The sequence below is a fragment of the Phyllostomus discolor genome, chromosome 1, assembly GCF_004126475.2.
Source record: "Phyllostomus discolor isolate MPI-MPIP mPhyDis1 chromosome 1, mPhyDis1.pri.v3, whole genome shotgun sequence".
Lineage (NCBI taxonomy): Eukaryota > Metazoa > Chordata > Mammalia > Chiroptera > Phyllostomidae > Phyllostomus > Phyllostomus discolor.
The window spans coordinates 210,821,668-210,844,194 of record NC_040903.2 but is presented as its reverse complement, the minus strand read 5'-3'; the positions used below and the strand labels follow the sequence as shown (position 1 = coordinate 210,844,194).

General features: G+C 58.9%; 1 protein-coding gene across 1 annotated transcript in view; it reads left to right on the top strand.

Moving 5' to 3' along the window:
- ASB2 (ankyrin repeat and SOCS box containing 2) overlaps positions 1-22,527 on the top strand; it is a 37,881-nt gene that overhangs the window by 3,068 nt on the left and 12,286 nt on the right. The window contains exons 2-6 of the mRNA XM_028507171.2: positions 5,596-5,874; positions 13,500-13,598; positions 16,655-16,821; positions 17,634-17,789; positions 19,797-20,042. Of these exons, the coding sequence (XP_028362972.1) occupies positions 5,669-5,874; positions 13,500-13,598; positions 16,655-16,821; positions 17,634-17,789; positions 19,797-20,042 (874 nt within the window). The 5' untranslated portion in view covers positions 5,596-5,668. The remainder of the gene's footprint in view (positions 1-5,595; positions 5,875-13,499; positions 13,599-16,654; positions 16,822-17,633; positions 17,790-19,796; positions 20,043-22,527) is intronic.

Genomic DNA, 22,527 nt, shown 5'->3' with positions numbered 1-22,527 from the left:
CCATGGGTGGGTCTGGCTGCCGAAGGAGAAGGAGCAGGAGATGAGCCAGGAGGGGCGGGGGAAGGGTAGCTGTGTGGGGCCCAGACCCCTGGGCCGGGAGGGGAGGCCAGTGTCCTCCACTTGGGGCCAACTTTAAGGTGACCCACGGGCCGGGAGATTCGACAGCTTGGGGCCCAGAGAAATAAAATGGAAACTTGACATTCATGGAGGTTTTTCTTAGCTGGTACTCACGGCAATTCCATTTGGGATGGAGTCTTGGGTCAACGCTCTTCCTCCCCCCCCACTCCCCCACCTCCAACAGGCACAGAGGGTGAGGAGCAGAACCAGCTTCGTGCAGGTTCAAACCCCTGGCCGTCACCTCCACCCTGGGTGACCTTGGGCCAGTCATGAGCCTTCTGTGGGCCTCAGCTTCCCCTCCAGCCACCAGGGAGCTGAACCTGCATCGTGGGGTCAGCTGAGGCCTGCAGCCCCGAGCAGACCCCGCTGGTAACATCCAGCAACCCTGGCCCAAGCTCAGGGGCCTGAAGTCCTGGCGCCTGAGGGAAGCCAAGAGCTTGTAACCAGCATCAAAGCCTGGGATTAGTGATGCTGGGAGGAGCTTTTCAGCATCTTCAGAGGCCTTACACAAGGCTTAAACTCCCAGCAGCTGTGAGGCCCTGGACCCCAGCAGCAGAGGCCTGGCCAGGACTGCCTCCCTGGCAGAAGCCCACCCGGGGGCTTTGACCCGGGCCCCCTCTGCGGGGTGGAGAGGTGGTGGTCAAGTGAGGTGGACTCGATTCCCCTCTCCCTCCCCGCAAGGTTGGCTCACCCATTAGCCGGAGCAGAAACTTCCAGAGTAGCTAGCTCCTGGCGGCTGCTCAAATATTCGTTGTCAGAGGGCCTGATGTGAGGGGGAGCAGGCAGGCCCGGTCTCCACCCACTCTGCTGCTTACAGCCTGGGCCTCAGTCTTCCCATCCGGCCAATGGAAGAATCTTAGTCTCCTACCCACCCTGGGGGATTGAGAAGGTCAAAGGGTACAGTACACGAAAACGGCCAGAAACCGTGCAGGGGCCCATGGGCACAGCTATGCTTACGGTTTAGGTTTTAAAGCAGTAAGACCAGGGAGGGATGCGAGCACGTCATTGGGTTACTACCACAAGCCCTCCAGCGAGCAGCGTCTCCTCAGCCTCCTCGGGACCCTCTCGGTCCCAGGGAACAGCAGGTCCGAAAGCTAAGCTTCAACATAAACCTCTCGGGCATTGCAGGGAATAGGGTCGAGGACCGTGGGGGCGGAGGAACAGCCCAGGTCAATCCCCCACTTCTTCGTGTAGCCCAGGCAAGGCCAAAGCACTGGTTGTTAGGACTGCCTTTGATAGATAGATGATAGATAGATAGATAACTACATATAAACTGTTCTTTAGAAGTTTCCCGGCTCTCTAGGGAGACAGGCCAATAGCAACAGAATGCAAGTGGTGCCCTTGGACGCAGCTCAGGGTGCCTCAGCCATCAAATCAGGGGGGCTTCCTGGTGGAGGAGGTGCACGAACCGCATCTGGAAGGAGGACTGGTCAGGTGACCAGGCAGGGAAGGGGAGGGGACAGAAGGCAAGGAGAGAGAAGGGGAGAAAGAAAAAGGGTGGGAAGAGGGATCGGCAGCCTCCACCTGCAAATGGCCCGAGGACAGGAAGGGGCTTGTCCAGGCTCACATTCTTGACCTGAGTCCCTGGCGGAGGGGGCACTTGGTGTCCTGGAGGACAGCTGCCAGTCCCTTCTGTCCCCCACCCTCCCAGTCATGTTTCCTACCCTTGATTTGTTGATGAGACACCCAGAGAGCCACTTCTCCCATGGAAGCCCCCAGAGAGGCTCAGAGACCCCGCCCCGCCGGCTGGGGCCAGACCCCACTGCCCTGTCTGTGGGTGCGTCCGGATTTGAGAGGGGAGGGGAAGAAATGGGCGGGGGGAGGAAGGATCGCTTCTGCAAACGCGGTTATTGACCCTCAGCGCAGCTCGGTGAGGGCCCGAGCGTCCATGCCAGTTTCACAGACAACGAAACTGGGGCCCGACTTCAAAGAACGCTCACTGTGCTGGGTGCTTTCATGTGTCAACTCAGGGAAGCCTGTCCCAGCCACTGATGTCCTCATGTTACAGATGCCACCTGGGGGAGGTGGAGACCCCCCTGGAGACCACATTTGGGATGCTACGAAGGAGGCAAAAGAGGAGCCCCCCAGGCCCCACGGGTGGCCCCCTCTTGCTCGGGCACCCCGAGCTGGCCTTGAGCTGGCCACGCTCGAGCGCTGCCCCCTCTGCAGGCAAAGCCCGCTGCGCTCTCCCTTCCCTGGGAAAGGCTATTTTTTGTCCCCATCAGCCTGCCAGAGGCCCCCTGAGAGTGCTGGCCTCTCTCCAGGACTCGGGCCTGGAACCCGGCCCAGCCCCGAGCTGGAGGCTTCAGAAGTCAAGCTGGGCAGCATGAAGATGAGGGGAAACTGAGGGCAAGAGAGGGGGAAGGCATCACCCAGGGTCTGTGTTCCTGGGATTCCCAGAAAGAGCGCTGGATTTGAGTTAGGAAGATGGGGCCCCGGATCCTATCTTTCCAGCTGTCTGTCTTCATGCAAACCCTTCCCTTCCCTCCCTGGACCTTACATGCCTCATCTGTGAAATGGGAGCATCAATTCCTCCTGGGAGGAGTGGCAGGGTTGAAGAATCAATAAGTTAATTCTATAAAAAAATGCTCCTCCCTTCTAGGGCTGTTGTCAGGGCAATGCCATGAAATTATCGATAAGTGGAAAAGGCTCTGAACGCCGTCCTGGGCATGGGGGAAGGCCTGGAAAGTCTGGGATCGGCTGCTGGAGATCGGCTGCTCTGGGCAACCATCCGCTGGCCGCCCTTACCTCCCTTAGCGTCTGGTCAGGGGAGAGCACAGCAGCTGAGTGCTGTCCATGAGCCTCTGCTCGGCCCATAGCAGGGCCGACCGCTGCCGTGTGGTGAGGGGATGGAGGGGTCCCCACCAATGGCTTGCTTTATCCCTGTAAGCTGCCCACACATGTCTCAGCTCATGAATTGCTCCTATACCGTGGGGAAGTGGGTCGTCTCGTTCCTATTCTTACTGATAAAGGAACGAGGCCCAGAAAGGGGAAGTGACTTGACCAAGGTCACATAGCCAGGAAGTAGCAGAATTGCAACTAGACTTTAGAGTTCCTGACATCCATATCTAAGATCCTTCCACTCCTGCTGGTTCCCTCTTCCCTCAGGAACAATGCTCAACTCTGCACATACAGCGACCCTGTTGAGGTTGTCACTGGGGAACCCCCAAGGACAGTATTTGGGGTTCAATAGCACAGGGCTAAACCAAAGATCTCAGTGAGATGCAGAAGCTAGACCTGGAAGAGCTCTCGGACACCTGTGAGCCCAAATCCTCCTTTTGCAGTAAGAAAACCGGGGCCCAGGCAATGACGGACTCACCAAGGTCACCCAGCACCGCAGTGCTACCAAATGCAGCTACTAGCCTGACTTCTAGCACCACAGTCCAGGCTTGCCTGCTCTTGAACTTCATGTAAATTGAATCACGTGTCTATGCCCTTTGTTATTGGACTTCTTTTGCTCACTGTGGTCGGTGACATTCATCCTGTCGTGTGTAGTGGCAGTGTGTCTATTTCACCGATGCGTACTACCCTTCACGGGAATACACACGACGTAGCAATCTATCCAAATGTTCATAGACATCTGGGGAGTATCCAATAGGTTTTATTATGAATAACACAGCGCTGCTACCAGTACTCTTGAACTTGTCCCTCGGTGGACATATGCACATAATTCCCTTGGGCACAGAGCTAGGAGTGGAACTGCGGAGTCACCGCACATGGGTCTGTTCGGCGTTAGCAAACGCCATTGATTTTCCGGCGGGTTCCACCTTTTGACACGCCCACAAACGGAGCGGGTGTTCTGGTTTCTCCCCGTCCTTCCCGACACTTGCTGCTTCCCGTCTTTGCACCTGGGCCATTTGGGTGGGTGTGCAGCGGTGCCGCCCTGGGGTCTTAGTTTGAAGTTTCCCCAAACTGTCAGTAAGTTAATCACCCTTACGTCTGGTTATTGGCCATGGGGCTATCCTGTTTGTGAAGGGCAGGGACTAGTGTTTTGGGTAGCAGTTAATCAGAGCCACAAGAATGCTGCACACAAAACACCCCCAAAGGAGCATTTATTCTCATGCCCTGGGGCTGCAGGTGCACGGCAGGCAGACCCTGCTGGGGGGGCTCCCCCATGCAGGTGGTCACTCAGGCTGCCCTAGGTGGGTTCACTCTGGGGCCCAGGTCAGGGCCGTGCCTCCAGGGGGCGCTCTTCTCTCAGCGATGGCAGAAGAGCAGGCCCCACTGCGCAAGCACAAGTGGAGCAAGCGGCTGCTTGATCATGTCCACCACATCCCCTGGCCAGAGCAAGTCCACGGTCAAGCCAAATTTCAGTGCGGAGGGAAGGAGACTCTGCCTCCAGGGAGAGGGGTGAAGAGTTGTCAAGCAAACCGAATTATAGCACTGGCATTTTCAAAACACCTCATGTGACTCTAATGTCCAGCCAGGGCTCAGAACCACTGACCCAGCGTCACGCTGCCTGCCAGCCAGGCAGAAAGAAAATCGGGCTTAGCTGCTTTTACTCTATTTCCTAAAAGCAGCTGACACAACCCAAGTCCATTTCTCCTTGAGGCAGTTTTGGGTTTTTTGTTTTCTTTTCTTTCTCTTCTCTTTCCTTCCCTCCTTCCTTTCTTTCTTTCTTCCCTGGAATGAACGTGGCGAATTATTTTAACAATTGATTTTACCTAGACCCTGACGTTTTAAGTAACAGGCCCAAGTCTGACTTGTCTCCGGCATGCTCAGCCCCAGCACCGGGCAGAGGAATGGACGAATGCCGGGGTGGGGTGCTGTTGGCTAGTTGGAAGGAAGGAGTGTAAGCACCGTTGAGTAAACACCATGAGGGCAGGGATTTTTGTCTGTCAGGGGTCACTGTCGTATCACCAACGCTTAGAAGAGTGCCCGACGTAGAGTGGGTGCTCAGTGAGTAACCTCTCAGGTAACGAAGCACACACACATGTATGCAGAGGCTGTGTGGAATGGAAGCAAGAGTGGCGGATGAGCAGATGGTTGGTCAGATGTATAGCGGGGTGGATGGGAGGACAGGTGGAAAACAGATGGATAGGTGGACAGATGGGACGATCAGAGGGTGGACAGCGGAGGGATGGGTGGATGTTGGGTGATTGGACAGACAGGTGAGCAGATGGGGAGGAGCATGGACGATGGTGTAGATGGGTGACTAGATGGTTGGACAAATGGATGGATACGTGGACAGATGGGAGTGTGGACGGATAAACGACTGGGTGGGTGGACAGATGGATGCATGGGGGGTGAATAAGTGGACAGATGAGTGAGTGGTGGGGTGGATGGTTGATAGATGGGTGGACTGGAGAACAGATGGGTGGGGACATGGGTAGACACATGAGTGCTTAGATCATCCTGTAACAAAATGAATGGGTAAAAAGTGTGCGGCTGCCAGAAGATAGCACAGCCTTCTCAGCGGGTAAACGTAGCTCTCTTGCAACACTGTTGGTGACCAGGATGGTTTGGGTCTCCCCGCAGGGCTTTCTGATCGGCTGCCTCCTCCTCCCCACTGAGGGTCTCCCCCGGAGGCCAGGGCGAAAGGCTCAGGAGGATGGCCACGGAGGTGAGCGCCCCGGGCGGACAGCGCGCCATCGGGAACGAGGAGTACAGCCTGTACAGCAGCCTGAGTGAGGATGAGCTGGTCCAGATGGCCATTGAGCAGAGCCTGGCTGACAAGACGCGGGGTCCAGCCACTGCCGAGGCCGCTGCGTCCACCCGTGCCAACCGCCAACCTGCCCATTTGTGCCCAAGGACCAGGTAAGCAAGGAGAGGCCGTCTGGGGCCTGGACAAGGGGCAGATCTCGAACACTTTTAACCCCCAACCAAGCTGTCCTGGCCTCTAGGGTATATTGTAAAGCCTTATGACTTACAGTTATCATCTAAAGTTACTGAGCTCTGGCAGGGCCAAGTACCGTGTCAGGGGCTAATGCACTTTGCGTCATAAGGACTTTCTGGGGGCTCTGGGCTGGATCCGCACTTTATGGATAAAGAAACTGAAGCTCAGGGCTCAGCAGCTAGTCCAAGGTCACACACTGAATAGATGGTGTTGCAGAGATTGGAACTGGCTGGTCCCAGAGCCCAAGGCCTGGCCCTGCACGGCTGGCTGTAGGTTTGAATGCAGCAGAACCGACATCGGAGTCTGTCCGGAGCTTCCAACCCCATTTGCGCAGCCTCCCTGGGAAACGTGCCGGAGGAGCGAACAGCGTCCACTCGGCACGGCCATCCTGCCCCCTTGCCCCGGCCCCCCTGTCTCAGGGTGACCCCATGCCCCCAGCAGCAGGACCACCCCGAGCAGCGTCAGTCACACCGGGAGAAGTAGGACTCGGGCCACCATCACAGCTCCCCATACGTGCCATGCTGCCTGTCCTAGTAGCCACACTGACAAGTGAAGAGAAGCAGGTGAGATTCATTTGTGCCTAAAATAGTATCATCTCCACGTCATCCATATAAAAATGACGAAAGAGATGCTCACATTCTTTTGTTTTTTCATAGCCAGTCTTGGGAGCCCAGTGTGTGTCTGCACTCACTGCACCTCTAACCCAGACGCCCACTTCTCAAGGGCTCACTGGCCTCGGGTGGCCCGTGGCTGCCGTACGGGACAGTGCAGATCGAGGGGCCACCTTCTTTGTAAGGGACAGGAGCCAGAAACGTAATTAAACATTGACCCATAAATGCTTTTAGAAAAGAAATGCAAAGATTTAAAAATGCTTCTGCCCATCCCTGAGTCCCAGTCAAGTGTGTACTGGGACGTGGGGACAGGGGGACGGGCCCAGCTGTGACAATTGTGTCTGTGCTATCTTGGGGCATGGACCTCAAGTCTCCCGGTCTCCAGCAGCCAGCTGACTCCCTGTGTGACCTCGGGCAAGTCACTTCACCTCTCTGAACCACACTTTCCTTCCCTAATCGTAATAGGAACATTGGCGACAACAATAAACCAGCCCTTCCCGACGTCCAGCCCCGGTTGGCCGGGATGAAGGTGGGTGACGGTGCCTCTCAGCCTGTCCCCTGACGAGCCTACCAGGGTGGTCCCCCAGCGACTCCCAGTCACAGAGGCTGGGCCACCTCTGCCCGGTGGGCTGCGCGGAGGCCTGGGATGTCTGTCACCAAGGGAACCTTCTCAAGGGGAGAGTGGGCAGCCTCCTCGGGCAGCTGGACGGCTCCAAGTTCCTGAGCTGCCCCCGAGGACGTCCCCTGTGGGGACCCAACCTGAAAAACAGAAGCCCAGAGCCAGGGGCTCCTGGCGACCTGGGCCCTGGGAGGCCCTGGTTCCGGTTGGGGCCAGCTCAGTCTACTAAGTCAACCACAGTTTCCTCTTTCTCAGGAGGGGGTCTGAGAGAAGGCAGCCTCCCAGGCTCCGGCCCAGGTCGGCGCTTCCTCGGCCTCTGCAGCCTTCCCCCCCTCACCCCCCTGTGTGGGGGCCCCACCAGGGGGTCCTGCCCACGCTTCAGGCCTTAGAACAGAGCGGCTGGGCCCTGGTCTCTTCCTTTCTCTAGTGAACAAGGAAGTCGAGACCCACCGGGGGCAGGTGCAAACAGTCGTCCGCCTCCTGAGAAAATAAGCTCGTAGAGAGAAGTAAAATGACTTACCCAAGGTCATGCGGTCCTCAGCTAAGACCCAGGCACAAGCAACACAGGGGGGCGAGAATCCAGCCCTGCCTCCTGTCGCTTTTTAAAAAAGATTTTATTTATTAGTTTTAGACAGAGGGTGAGAGAGAGAGGAAGAGAGGGAGAGAAACATCAGTGTGTGGTTGCCTCTCACACATCCTCCGCTGGGGACCTGGCCTGCAACCCAGGCATGTGCCCTAACTGGGAATTGAACCAGCGACCCTTTGGCTTACAAGCCCATGCTCAATTCACTGAGCTACGCCTGCCAGGACTTTTTTTTTTCTCCTGTCACTTTTTAAAAAACATTTTATTGAATTTATTGGGGGTGACATTGGTTAATATAATTATGTAGGTTTCAGGTGTACAGTTCTGTAACACATCATCTGTACCATGTACTGTGTGTTCACCACCCAAAGTGAAGTCTCCTTCTGTCACCATTTATCCCCCTTCACCCTCTTCTGCCTCCCCCACCCCCCTCTCTCTGGTCAGCACCACACTGTTGTCTGTGTCTGTGAGTTTTTTTCTTTGCTTAACCCCTTCCCTTTTTTCACGCAGCCCCTCCCCCCGACCCCCTCCCCCCCGGCCTCTGACAGCTGTCAGTCTGTTCTCTGTGTCTATGAGCCTGTTTCTCTTTCGTTTGTTAGTTCCGTTTGTTCACTGGAGTCCATCTAGGAGTGAGGCCGCGTGGTGCTGGTCTTCCTCTGACCGGCTTGCCCCGCTCTCCATGCGACCCCAAGCCTCCCAGGTTCAGCTCTGTCTGCCCCTTGGTCTCTGAACGGAAGCTGGGCCCAGTGGGCCCCGCTGGGGCAGCAAACCCCATGGATGTGATTTCCCGGTGACTCCCCTCCTCCCCCAGGACTCTCCGAGCCACCCCGCACGCCCAGCACACAGCCGTCCTCCGAGTCCTTGCAAAGCCCCTCGGGCCGGTGCTCCCGTGCCCGTTTCCTGCGTGAGAGAACGTGGGCGCGGCCGGGCCGGGAAGGACCCGAGCCTGCCCCGCTCTGCCGTCCTGACCCTCGGCCGGCTCTGCCGGTCCTACCGTTCCCTTCCCCCCCTCCATCTCAGACTTGGGGTCTGGGTCTCCACCTCCCACCCACAGAAATTCGGGGGCCCTGAAGACGAGAGACACATGGACGGCACTCACACGCAAGACACGGCGTCACTCTTAGGAGCCGGTAGAGTCCTCGTTCACGTGTATCCCCAAAGATCATAGTTTCCACCCGGCCAGACCCAGGGCTGGTTTAGGGCAGGACATCACACGGGTCCCCAGGGCACCCACAGGGCCAGCTCCTCCTCATCCTTCAGGCCTCAGATTGAAGGTCACCTCCTCAGCAAATCCTGCCTGCACGCCCGGCCAGGCCAAGTAGGCCGCCCCCTCACTCACTCACTCGCTCGCTCGGCTGTTTCCTCCCCGACCCCGACTCACAGTGTCCCTGTTTCGGCTGTTAACCTGTGCACCCCTGGAGGGCGGGGCCTTCCCGGGGTTCCTTCCTGGGAAGCCCGGTGCCCGGCGCGGTGCCCGGCCCGGTGAATCTGTGATGAATGAATGGGCGGATAAAGGCCTGAACAAAGCAGCAGCAGGGTGGAAAGAGAAGTGAGTCTGGAGGTTCGAATCCTTCCCTTACCGCTTACTGGCTGTGTGACCTTGGGCGAGTTATTGACCTTTCTGAGCCCCAACAGCGTTCTCTTTAAAATGGCAACAACAAAAACTTGCGGAGCCCAGCTTGCAGGGCTCCTATGAAAAGCAAATAAGAATAAGATGAGGAAGGCACGGGAGCCCGGAATCCTGCTGCTTGAAGAGGCCTCCCCCCACCTCTTCCCCGAGTGCCCGCCGCACGTCTGCCTCTGCTTCCCGGACAGACAGACGTTTGTGTCACCCTAACAAGGCATCACCTGGCCCCAGCTACACTGTGTGACCTCCTTGGGGCCAGGGGGCAGCTCTTCCTCAGCGAGGAGCCTGGGTCATTCACTGTAGACGCCCAGGGACCGTTTCTAGCCAGTGAGTGCACTCTGAAGCCAACAAGGTCCTTTAGGAGTGTAAGTTACCGTTACCGTCTCACGAGCAAAATGACACCTGCGGACGTGAAGGTCGCCTGAGTCTTCGGGATCCTAGAAACGGAAGCCAGGTCACAGCCCAGGAAAAAACATAACGTGAGGATCATCTTCCGAGTCTTGGCCCACTGAGGGCTCCTTGGAAGGCAGACCCGACTTCCTGTCCCATGGAGAAGTAGGGTGCGGGCGCCACTGGCCAGAGAGGGGTGACCAGGGACCCCAAGGTTACCATGATGGACCAGCCAGAGCGGGTCCAGGAAGCTGGGACTTCAGTCTTCGAACTTCTGCATTTTATTTAAAGTTGCATTTCTGAGAAGACAAAGGAAGAAAGCAGGAAGCAGGAACTTGCTTGGGCTGCTGTGTGCACCCGGTAAACAATTCACCACACACTTCTAACGTGGCACATGCCCGCTGGCCTCTGGGTGTGAATCAGGCCTGGCCCTGCCCTCCCCGGGCTTGAAGACCGAGGAGGATGAAGGCACAGAGGTAGAGGAAGGGTGCAGCAAAGGGGCTCGTCTCCGTTTCAGAAGGGCGCAGAAAGTGTCTCTTCATTTAGCCCAAGAGGTGGGCTTTGCAGGATGAATAGGAGTTCACTGAGCAGGCTGGAGGAAGCAAACTTCTCTGAGACTCAGTTTCCTCACCTGCAAAAGGGAGCCAATTACATCTCCTTCACAAAGTAGACACACGGGCTCAGGACGAAATGAGATGCTTGGTGCCGTGTGCCTATGACAAGACTTGGCACGTAGCAAGCGCTCAACGAATCTCGGCTATGTGTGGGAGGCAGACATTGCGGCTGGAATTCCTGCTCTCCGCTCTGAGTGCTCTCTGGCCAGCCCAGCAAAGACAGCTCGGCCAGTGGCAGAGCGAGACGCCATGCTCATGGGTGGTGGGCTGATTCCAGAGACCTGTGGGAAGGGGGCGGAGGTGGCTACGCCAGGTGAGCCCTTCCTCTCCCTGCCCGGGAGGGCCGACACGCAGCCGCACCGCACTGAGACTACCATATGGGACGTCACCCTCCAAAGGCTTTGCTTTGCTCATTTTGTTTCACTCATTTAAATGTATCAGGTGCCTAATGTGTGCCGGGCCCTGTATTCCTGTCACATGTAGGGCTGGTGCCAGGGCCAGAGGAGAGAACAGACACTGGACTCGGGCACAGTGCCGGGCAATGGCACACTCTCCTGTTTGTTAACTCCCTCCCCTAGTAAGTTGCCTGGACGCCACCTGCGCAGTTTGACACCTTCCTGGGGCTGGGCCTAAACTTCTATGAACTCAGGCCGGGCTCCGGGAGAGGATTGTCATGAGAGCTCTGCTCCCTGCTCTGCCCGAGTCTGAAGCCAGGGCCCGCTGGGCTGCAGGACAGGGGCTGCTGGGAGCCGGAGGTCGTGCTGTGCTCCTGACCCAACACCTGCCCGCCCACACGGAGGACAGACCCTACCTGGGCCTCTTCCAGGGCATGACCTGTGCCCACATCCCGCCAGGCTCCTCTCACCTCCGATGAGTCAGCCAGGTGGTTTCCCCGCTCTGGGCCTGAGAAGGAAGTGGGGCCGCACCGCTGAGAAGAAAGAGCACGGAACCCAGCCGGGGCCCGGCTCCCCCAGCACTTTCGGCTCTCTGCTCAGAGGCGCGGAGCCCCCCCCGCCCGCCCCCCACACCCAGTGGCTGACGTCCACTTTCAGGGCTCCCAGGACGAGTCCTCCTGCCCCTGTCTCGGCCTCCGCCCTGGGGCCCTGGGGTTGCGAGTGTCTTTGTCTCCCACCCCACCCCTTGGGGGTCCATGAAAACAAGCGTCCCACTTGCCTGTGCCCCAGGCCCGAGCACGGAGCTGGGAAACGCTTGTTGAGTAGAATTCAGTTTGTCCATTTCCTCCTCTGCAAAGTGGGACCCGTGCACCCCCAGCCTCCATCCTGGTGGCGGGGACGATGGACCTGAGGCATGATCCCTGGGGCTGGCACGGTGGCCGTCTCGCTGCCACCCGCCCCCACCTTGCTGTCTCGCTGCTGCTGTTATTACTGGGCCACCAGAGAGAGGGCCCCGTGCCGGGCTGGGGTCTGCTCTCTCCCGGTGCGCACCACCCCGCTGAAGCCCCCCCCCACCGACTCTGGGAGGGAAGGCGTTCGGGTTTGTTCCTACCGACCTGCCTGTGTTAGATCTTCACGAGGTGCTTTGTTCTCGCTTTCCGGCTGCACGGGTGCTTTCCCACGGTAGAGCGAAACGCCAGACACGAGAATCCACTCTGTGTGTCCGGCACATACTTCCGTCATTAGCAGCACACGGTACTATGCCTTGGAGCTTAGTAACTGTAGTGAAATTTAATTGATATTTTACAAAATGGGAGGCCACACATGGACCCATGAGGACGGGGGCCGAGCCCCCAGGACCTCGTGGAGACAGAAGCCTGCCCGGCACGCCGGCACGCTCCCCTTGCCGGGGCCACAAGCAAGCACAGAAAATAACCCTGAACCTGAGGGCGTTCAGGGCCAGGGGACTCGGTCTCTCAGACCTGCCCGACACGCTGACTTTCCGCATGAGGTCGCTGCAGCAAAGGCTCGCCGGCTATACCGGCAGAGAGGAAGTCCCCAGTGTGGTCCCGCAGCCTCCTGTTGCGAAGGAGGAAACTGAGGCACAGGCAGGGCCAAGGGCTTGCTCCAACCTCAGGGCCTGTCGGTGTGGCGGCCTGAGAGCTCGAAGGGTGGGGGGAGACCGGGACCCTGGGGGAGGGAGCACGGTGTGGGGGGCTCTGCTCTGGAGGGGGTGCAGGAGACCAGGCTGGGCCTGTAGGGGGTGCCCGCGGTGCCAGAGCCCGACCCCTGGGACGTGGGACCAGCCTGGGCCACAGGCCCCGTTCTCAGGACAACCCCAGCTAACCCAGATCAAGGAGTGGCCACCGCACCTCCTTTCGCCCCTTCCACCTTCACAACAGCCCCACGGGGTGAGGGTGCTGAAGCTCGGAAAGGCGAAACTGTGCTGACATTGGTGGTGGGCAGGGTCGAGCCCCCCCCCCCCCCCCGTGCATGGCCGTCTGCCAAGCGCTTCACACCAAGCACTTCGCCAGCCCTCTGAGACCGGCCGTTCCAGACACCAAAGCCCAGAGAAGCTCAGCCGGTCCACGGTCACACGGCCAGGAAGTACCAGGGCCTGGATTTGAACCCACGTGGGTCTGACTCCAAGCCCTGGCTCCAAAGGCCTTTCTTGGGCATCATGTGCTGGGACCTTGATACTGTTTGTTTCCAACCCTGGAGCCAGCGAGGCGGGGGCAGGGACAAAGACCGGCTTGGCCTTCCAGCCTTGTCCCCGTGTCCCCACCCCCCATGAAGCTCTCGCCCATCCCCGAGGCCCAGCCCCTTTCATCCTGGGACCTGCCGCTGACACTTCTCACATCCTCCCGGGCGAAGAGCGTCACCTTGCTTCATATCTGCCTCCCGTGTGGTTGGCTGGGGAAGGGGGCCGTAGGAGCGGGGTTGAGGTTAACCTCATTGTTGTCTTATATGGTCATTTAAATCTCCCAGGGCTTCCTCCAAGGGCCAAAAATAATCTGAGACACAGCAGCTGTGTCCAGCACGCAGAGAGGACCGGGCCATCTGCTTTGGTTCAGAGCCCTGCGTCTGTCTGTCAGTCAGTCCCTCTCTCCCTCGCGCTCCCTCCATCCCAGGTCCTGCCTCCGGCCATGACCCGCTTCTCGTATGCACAGTACTTTTCCCTGTTTCACTGCTGCCCTGCGCCCTCCAGGTCCACGGTGCCTCCTGAGAACCCGCCGGCCTTGGGCCACTTGGGCCTCTTCCAAGGGGTCATGCAGAAATACAACCGCAACAAGACCTCCCAGCTGGCGTAAGTGACCCCGCGGCCTGCCCCCCGGACCATCCCAGCGCGCTCTCCTAAATGGGGTTGGCGGGGGTGGGGGTGGGAAGCAGGCCCACAGTCCCCAGGCAGGGGGGTCACTCTGAAGGGACCTGCCAGGCACAGCCCTCCCCGGTATGCCCCCCTGAGGCCCAGCTGCTCCTGCTGAGGTGGGCTCGGTGATCACAGACACTGTCCTCGAGCGATTGCCAGCCATGCTGTGATTGTAACGAACGCTCAGTGCTCCCAAGTGAGCTCTGTGTGCTGGGGTGGCCCCAGGGGGCTCTGAATGGGGGGACCCAGCAAGAGGGGGCTTTGGGGGGATGGCCCTGGAACTGCAGAGGCCCGAGCAGCTCAGAGCTCCAGCTCTGTTTGTCTTGGGTTTCCCCCCACCCCTTGCTGTCACCCTGGGGTTTGTTTTGCTTTGTTGTCTCTGTCTGTGCCAGGTGCTAAAATCCAGGCATAACCCGAGCTACGGGAGGGGTTCTGTTTGCTGGCACCGGGGTGCTGGGCTAGGTGTGTCCACAGGAAATAGCTCTGTACCGTTGGCTTTTCTGCTCCCCACGCTGACCCCAGAGGAGGCAGCTGAAAGCCAAAGAGGGGCCCCATCTCTGGAACCCCCATTCCCTTGCCCAGTTCCGTCTCAGGGAGGGGAGGAGGCCACTGGCCCATGCCTGGTCTCCCCTCCCCAGCCTTTCTCAAGCCCCCACTTCCTTGGTGCTGCAGGTGGGACTTGCACTGAGCAGAGAAGGGGGGAGACCCAGGTTCTGGTCTCCGCAGCGCTGGGGTTTGCTGCGTGGCTGCCTGCGAGTCTCTGTGCCTGACTGCGGCTCCCTTTTCCGTGAGAGAGGTTGGAGGGGACGGAGTGGGCTCCAGGGGCCTGTTCAGCTCCTTAGTCTCTGAGGGTCTGCTCCCCCCAACCCCCCCGCCACCCTCCAGCAGCCACTCCCACTCTCAGGGCAGGCACTTCAGCTGAGCAACGGGAGAAGCCATCAGTGGAGGGTGCCCGAGAGCCCCAGGGCTCCCGGGCCACGGCTGGCAGAGACCCGGGATGGGTGGCGGGTCCTGCAAGCGTCCTCATGATGCCGCACACCCCCGAGGCCACAGGAACGGCCAGCCTACCTCCGTTCCCTGGACGGGACACACCCCCCGCTGGGGCTTTTCCTGCCCCCACCAGGGGCTGCTCTGGCCGCTCGCTCGCAACAGGAACTCATCGGGGTGGCAGTGATGGCGCTGATGGGGACTTCAGGGCTTGTCTGGTCAGTTACCCACGGTCCTTGCTGGGTCTGTAACTCAACCGGCATCCATGCTCTGAAGCTATTAATAACCGGGGAGGCTGAGAGCTGGGAGGAAGTCTGCTCACGCTGGAGGAAGTGGCGGAGGGTAGAGGGGCTGGCCCTGGGGACCATCCGGGCCTATCCCGGCCCCCAACAGGGGTGGGTCCTGTCCCACTTCTCCAGCCGGGAAATGGGACCGTGGATGCAGAACGTTCCCCAGGAGCGGATCGCAGCCCTGGTCCTCACTGACTCTCCAAGGGTGGGGGCAGGGAGCTCAGTGAGTGCAGGCATGCATGGGCAAATGAATGGATGGGTGGATAGATGAATGAATGAATGAATGCACGAACAAATGAAGTGGTGTTAATGAGCCAAGCAAAGAAGTTATTATTTGCATTAACCCTCTTTTTGGCATTCAGAGTTTAAACTGCGAGGCCTTCAGACTTATTCATCCTTCAAGTATTTCAGTCTTTTGGCTGCTAAACGTGCTGGGGTTAGGGTAAAGGCCAGGAGCAAGGAGGGGAGGGAGCTGAAGAGATCCTTAGGGAGAGGCTCATGGCAGACAGCGCCCTCTGGGGGGTCTGTGCCTTCACTCGGGGTGCTCCCAGCACAAACGGCCCCCGGGTGAAGGTGCTCGGTCAGCGAGCTGGGCTCAGGGAAGGGGTTGCATTATGGCTAACACCCCCCTGGGGGCCAGCTGTCCATCCCTTTGCAGGCTGGCACCACACGCCTGAATCCTCCCGGTGGAAGTGGCCGTGGTGTGACATTAGAGGCAGCCCCGGAAACCCACAGGGACAGAGGGGTCTCCGAATTCTCTCTCTGCCACCAGTGAGCTTTGTCTAAAAGGGACCCTCGGTTTCCACCTGTGGAGGCGAAGGGGCTCGCCACGTTTCTACCCGTTTCTAGCCGAGTTCCCCCGCACGGCACCGGCACCAGCTTGGAGATGAAAGCTGTGGGGCCACCCCAGGGCACTCCCGGGGCAGGGGGTTGGACAGCAGCAAGGCTTGATGCAGACCCCCCACCTTTCCCTGTGTAGGCCCGTGTGTCCTCTCATGCTCTAGGGGCGCCACCGCAATGGACGTTTTGAATGAGATATAAATACAGTTCCCAGAGAAGCAAGCAGAACTCCGATAAGAGAGAGGCTATCTTTTGGGAAATAGAAGGGATGAAGATGTGAAATAATGGTTGGGGTTCCTAGGTTCTGGATTCTTCCTCTCCCCCTCTTCTCCCCCCCCTTCTCCTCTCCTCTCCTCCCTCCCTCTCTCCCTCCCTCCCTCTCTTTCTTTCTTTTCCTGAACAAAATATTTATTGAGCAGCTATTATGGACCAGCCCCTGCGCTGGGCCCTGGGAATTAAGCCATGAGAGATAAAGATGGAAAGACACTGTCTCTGTCTTCTTGGGACTGTTAGTCCAGCAGGGGACAGACAGCAGTTGAGGCTGTAAAGGCCAGCGGTCACATGAGGGGTTATGACTGGAGACAGGGGAAGGCCGACCTGGGCGGGCAGGCCGAGGAGAGGGCCAAGGTCAGGGCCAGTCCCCAGGGCACACCCACTGGGTTAGTAAGGATTTTTCTCTGTATGGCTGAGGACACTGGCTGCAAGGGGGCTGGGCACCTGCCCCAGACCAGCAGGGGCCAGCAGAACAGAGTGACCCCCATAGCCGACTCCACTCCTGGCCACCAGCAGGCCCTGCGTTCCCACTGGGAGAGAGGCCGCCCGGCCCAGCCCCTGCCCCACCGGGTCCTGAGGACTGGCCCGCCCTTGTTCCCACAGGCCCGTGGACCCTGTGCTAAAGGCCATCAAGGAGGATGATGAAGAGGCCTTGAAGGCTCTGATCAAGGTGGGGAAGAACCTCTCCGAGCCCAACAAGGAGGGCTGGCTGCCTCTGCACGAGGCGGCCTACTACGGCCAGCTGCGCTGCCTGAAGGCCCTGCATCGAGGTGAGGCGGCCGCTCTGGGTGCGGCCAGAGGCGGGAGCGGGACTCGAGGGCACAGGCTCCTTCCTCCCAGAGCTTCGTGCTCTTCGTCCTGCAGCCTGGGGGAGGGGGCAAGGCACGGCGCCGCTTCCGTGGCAGAGTTCAAGTCGCCAAGCCGGCAGAGAGAAAATGACCTGTCACCCCCCCTGCAAAAGCCTTCCCCAACCCACCCAGCCTCTGCAGGCCTAATTCCTAGGAAAGCACTGAGGGAAGATTGACTTTTGGGAGAGCAACTGCCAGCTTATTCTAGAATGTTCCAGGGACTGGTGTGGAAAAATGGCAGCCGTGCCTGTGCTCGCCGAGACCGTCCCCCACAGCTGCAGGGCCAATCACGCCTCCTCTCTGAGCCTCGCTTCCCCCCATAAGCCAGATGTGGGTGGGTCACACCTGCAGTGGCACAGACCCCAGACAGCCCGCCACACTCCGGGGCAGGAACAGCTGCACGAGACTGGGCTTCCAGCAGCGGCTGGTGGGACTGTAAGGGAAAGATGGGGTAACTCACAGACGGAGGAGGCCCAACCAGGGAAGGCTTCGCAGAGGAGGTGGCCTCTGAGCTAGATGAATATGACCAGGAAGCTGAAAGAGCCCTGTGAAAGCTACTGAGTCCAGGGCCAAGATGACAAAGGCAGTCTGGGTGGTAAATTCAGGCAGATGCCATGCAAGTTTGTCCTTGGCATCGGGGAGGACACTGTGACCACCTGGTGTGGGGTGCAGGGCGGTTCGGAGAGAGGCAGGGACCTTCCTCCTTCGCTAACGTAGTGGGCTGCCCTCCCCAGAATACCCAGCAACCATCGACCAGCGCACCCTGCAGGAGGAGACAGCTCTTTACCTGGCAACGTGCAGGGGACACCTGGACTGCCTCCGGTTCCTGCTCCAGGTGGGCGCCGAGCCCGACATCGCCAACAAGTCCCGAGAGACACCGCTCTACAAAGGTGAGCCCCTGGTAGGCTTCTCTGAGGAGGCGCCCGGAACCTAGGTGGGCCCTTGGGAGCATTGCTCCTGAGGTGAATACACCCCTGCCCCCGGGGCTCCTTCAAAGGGGCAGCCTCTTTTGGATGCATAACCCAGGTAATGGGCTCTTTCCTGCGGGCATGTATTCAGCCAACAGTTCCCAAGTCCTCCATGGGCTGGAGGCGAGCTGAGGGCTCACGGTGGAGAGGAATCGTCCATGCCCAGTGCTCCCCCAGTCCAGGGGGCACCTGAGGGCGGGGCGGAGCACGCCTCAAGGCACCTGGGAGCCCAGGCAGGGGCCCTGCCGTGGGGGAAGGGTGACCACGGGAGGGCGTGCCTGCGCTGAGCCTGGACAAGCAGGGGACGAGCATAAACAAAGACAAAGAGGTATGAGGGAGAATTTGTTTATCCAGGATGTTTAAGAAAACCACGAACTCCTGGCTGAACCCACACATCACCCAAGGACACTGGGTACCCTAGCAAGTGCCCCGAGTCGAAACCTGAATAATCACAGCGGCTGGCATGTACTGAGCGCTGACTCCATGCTGGGCACTGTCCTTTCACTCACCCTCGTAGTCATCCTCGTAGGAGGTGGGTGCTGCTAGCATGCCCACGTCACAGGGGAGGTACCCAGGAGCACACCCAGACCCGGCAGACCGGGAATTTAAACTCAGGGAGCAGGGCACCAGCCTATGCCCTGAACTCCTACCTTCCAAAGCATCCAGTCCGTGCCCCCATGCTTAAACAATCAGCCAAGGGTCTTGCAAAAGGGAGATGGCCTTTACACTTGGAAAGACTGCAGAAATCCCTGGTTTCCCATGGGTCTGGCATCTGGCACCTGGAGCACTCGGTAGGCAGCACGCCCTGGGTAGCTGGCGGCCGGGTCCACTGCAGGCCTGTGGTAGAAGTGTCTCCCCGGGGACCCGAGTCCACCCAGCCCCCAGAGCCATCGCCTGGAGCCTCAGCTGTCCCAGAGAGAGCTCCTAGGACGTTGGGTGATGCACAGCTGAGGCCTGGGCCTTGGTCCTGCATGAGCTCCAACGGTATGCTAAGCACCATGCTAGAACCTTCCATGCCCTGCCTCACCTGGTCTTCCCACAGCATCTTCTCAGGAGGGTTTTGTTATCTCTGCTTTCCAGGCGAGGACACCAAGGCTTGGGGATTCGGGGAGCTTTGCCTGGGGTCCCATTTGGAACATGACACAGGCAGCCCCCACTCCTTCTCAGCAGCCCCCTGGCTGGCCCAGAGAAGCTTCCAGGGGTAGTGGGTTTGGACGGGCACCCACGCTCCCTGGTGCTAACTCTGAGCAGACCCAAGGGTACATTTGGGGTCCAGAGAGGCGGGAGGCTCCGAAGGGAGGTTTGGTCAGGTTGAGAGAGACTCGCACTGTATGCAGAAGGTCAAGTTCACCCCAGATGAAGTGAGCAGCCTTGGAGGAGGGGATTTGAACAGGAATATGACACCGTCCTCCTCCTCCCCTTCTGCCTGTGGCAGAGGACTAAAGCAGGTGGCACTGGAAGGGGGTATGAGTTCAGGGCACCCTGGAACGTTCCAGGGGGCAGAGATCTTTCCAGACCCAACGACCTGGGTTCGAATCCCAGTTCTGCCACTTACTGTCTGTGTGGCTCGGACAAGTCACTTAGCCTCTCTGTGCTTCATTATCCTCGTCTGTGAAAAGAGATAATAACACAGCATATTTTAAGGATGGTGGGGAGAATTAAATTAGTTAATCACGTAAAGTGTTTAGAGCAGAGTGCCTGGCACATAACCAAGAGTATGCGCGTGTCAACAAACACCACTGCTTGCTAGCATGGCTGTTACTTTTCGTTGCATATCCTGTGCGGGGCCCGAAACTTAGTGCAGAGTCAGAGGATATTTCCTGAATGAATGGCCGATGCGTGAGTGAGTGAACGGACGAACAAATGAAGCCTTGGCTGGCCAGGTCCTGCCGGGGGCCCTGCTGACTGTCTCGCTTCTCCCCGGCACAGCCTGCGAGCGCAAGAATGTGGAGGCGGTGAGGACCCTGGTGCAGTACAAGGCAGACACCAACCACCGCTGCAACCGGGGCTGGACGGCTCTGCATGAGTCTGTGGCGCGCAACGACCTGGAGGTCATGGAGATCCTGGTGGGCGGAGGCGCCAAGGTGGAGTCCAAGAACACCTACGGCATCACCCCCTTTTTCGTGGCCGCCCAGAGCGGGCAGATGGAGGCGCTGAGATTCCTGGCCAAGCACGGTGAGTGCCAGGGGTTCCCTGGGTCAGGGAGTCCCCAAGGGGCACAGCTGGGAAGGACGTCAGAGGTCAGCTTTCAGGGCAAGTTCAGGTGTCCCCATGTGGCCACACGGGGACTGAGCACCTTCCTAGAGCGGCGAGGAGGATTCTGGGGCTGTGTCCCGGCTCGGCGGGAGACACTTGAGATCCACAGGTGCTGCCTGCAGTCGGGCACAGACTTGGGGGCAGGGAGTGGGACATCGGCCTCGTATTTGCAGTCTCTAATCTAACCCGGCATCCTCGTTTCACAAATGAGGAGTCTGAGGCCCAGAAAGGGGAGCGAGTTCTCTGTAGTCACATAGCGAATTAGTGGTAGACCCAGCGAGACCCCCGGTCTCCTGACACCCCAGCTACTTTTCTTTCCACTGTGTCCTGCTTCAGGGCCAGCAGGAACTTCCGACAATGCCTAGATCACTTCCTCGCTTGATCGTTGGTGAAACCAAGGACCAGGATGGGAAAGTGATTTGTTCCAAGACACACAGCAAATTAGTGGCAGAGCTGGGATTTGAACTCAGGCCCTGGTACTCTTTGCCTGTAAAAAAAATGGGTGTTCACTTAACAGAGGAAGTAAAACCATATTGCCTTATGGTGTCCCAGGAGCAGAAGCCCCTGAGACAATGACACATTCTTTTGGGGTAAAGAACATTATATTCTAATCTCCCCCAAGAATACCTTCGATTTCTTTTTCTCTGGGAGAGGATTCTCTCTCTCTCTAGCAACAGAGGGGCCAGAGGTAAGGCAGACCCAGGCACAGAGTTGGAATACTTTGCTGAAGACCTACTATGTGCCAGGCACTATGCTATGCATGAACAGAGACTAGGCCGATGTGGTTTTCTCCATAGCCATACGGGATCCCCTCTCGTAGACAAGGAGACTGGGGCTCGGAGGTTGAATGATTGGCCACAGTCAGAGCCTGGATTCTGACCACGTCCATCTGACCCCAACCTGCGTGTTCTTTGCACCCCGCCGCCACACAGCCCTCAAGAATGGCCTTTGTGGGACTTTGTTCAGATACCTGTCCACTTAGCACGGGCCTAGGCAGCGAGGGGAATAGGCCCAAGGCGCTTCCTCACAGCTGGGCGTGAGGCTGGACGGACCAGCTCGAGAACAGAGGGGCACAGGGCACGGGCAGGGTCCTGGGAGCCCAGGCAAGGCGCTCGGGCAAAGGGCAGGGTGCTCGATGGGCAGGGACCAGACTAACTTTCTGCTGGGCTCTCCTGCCGGCACTCGGGGTCCCGGTCTGCTCCCTCTATGGGCTGGGTCCACTTTCAAACCCAAATATTCTTCCTGTGCAAGCCGTCGGCTATGCTGGCAGGATCCAGGCTTCAAGGGAGCCTGGCTGTGAGAGCTCCCGTGGTCCGTCAGGGCCGACTCTCCCTCAGGGATGGGGGGTGAGGGGTGCTGGACCCGACCCTGTGCCCAGACCCCTCCGTCCCCGAGCATGGCCCGATGCCGGTGCCAAGTGCCTCCTCCGTGCCCGGCACTGTGCGGGACATCGGTGCAGAGTCTGTTCAGGCTGCTCTAACGGAACTGCTTGTAGAGGGCAGGAGCTTATTCCCCGCCGTTCCAGAGGCTAGGTGTCCAAGGTCAAGGTGCTGGCAGATTCGGTGTCTGGTGAGGGCCTACTCCCTGGCTCACAGACAACCGCCATCTCACCATGTCCTCGCGTGTTGGGAAAGGGAGAGACGCTCTGTGGTCCCTTTGATTAGGATGCAGATCCCACTCATGGGGACTCTGGCCTCGGGACGGAATCAGCTCCCAAAGGCCCAGCTCCTGACACAGCCACCATGAGGGTCAGGTTTCAGCATGGGCGTTTGGTGGGGGGAGGGGCACCTCCGGCCTGTAGCAGATAGTTACTTAGCTCTTGCAGCTACCCCACATAGTAGGTGTTATGGTTCCCGGTCATCAGGCGAGAAAACGGGGCCCCTGCAAGCTGCGCACGGCCATGGGGGTGGGGGTGGGGGGGTGGAGGGTGTGAGCCAGGACACGGCAGCTTCAGCTGGTGCTTGTCAGTCACAACAGTCTGAGCCCATCCCAGCAGACCGGAACCCCGTCACCAGAAATCAGAAATGACCAGAACGCCTGAGATAAACAGCATGCCCTGGGAGCGAGGAGCCATGGGGCTTTCGTTCGATGGCAGCTCTTCCTGACCATCGTCCACTGTTGCCCCAGCCCTGCTCCCTCCCCGAGCGAGGAGGGACCGGTGAGCTGTCAGGGGCAGCGAGCGCAGGCCGGTCCCCTGCCTCCCTGCCAGGAGACAGAGGAGGGGTGGGACACGACCTCCCCGGGCTCAGCTCCCACGCCTGTGTGCCTAGCGCAGCAGTGCCGCCTTCAAAGGACACAGGAAGTCACCCCTCTCTTCTTCTTGGAAACGGGCAACGGGGCTTTGCACCCTAAGAGCTGAGAGGGCCTTCTGCGTGGCAGGGCCTGGGGCGTTCCCCCTGGACCG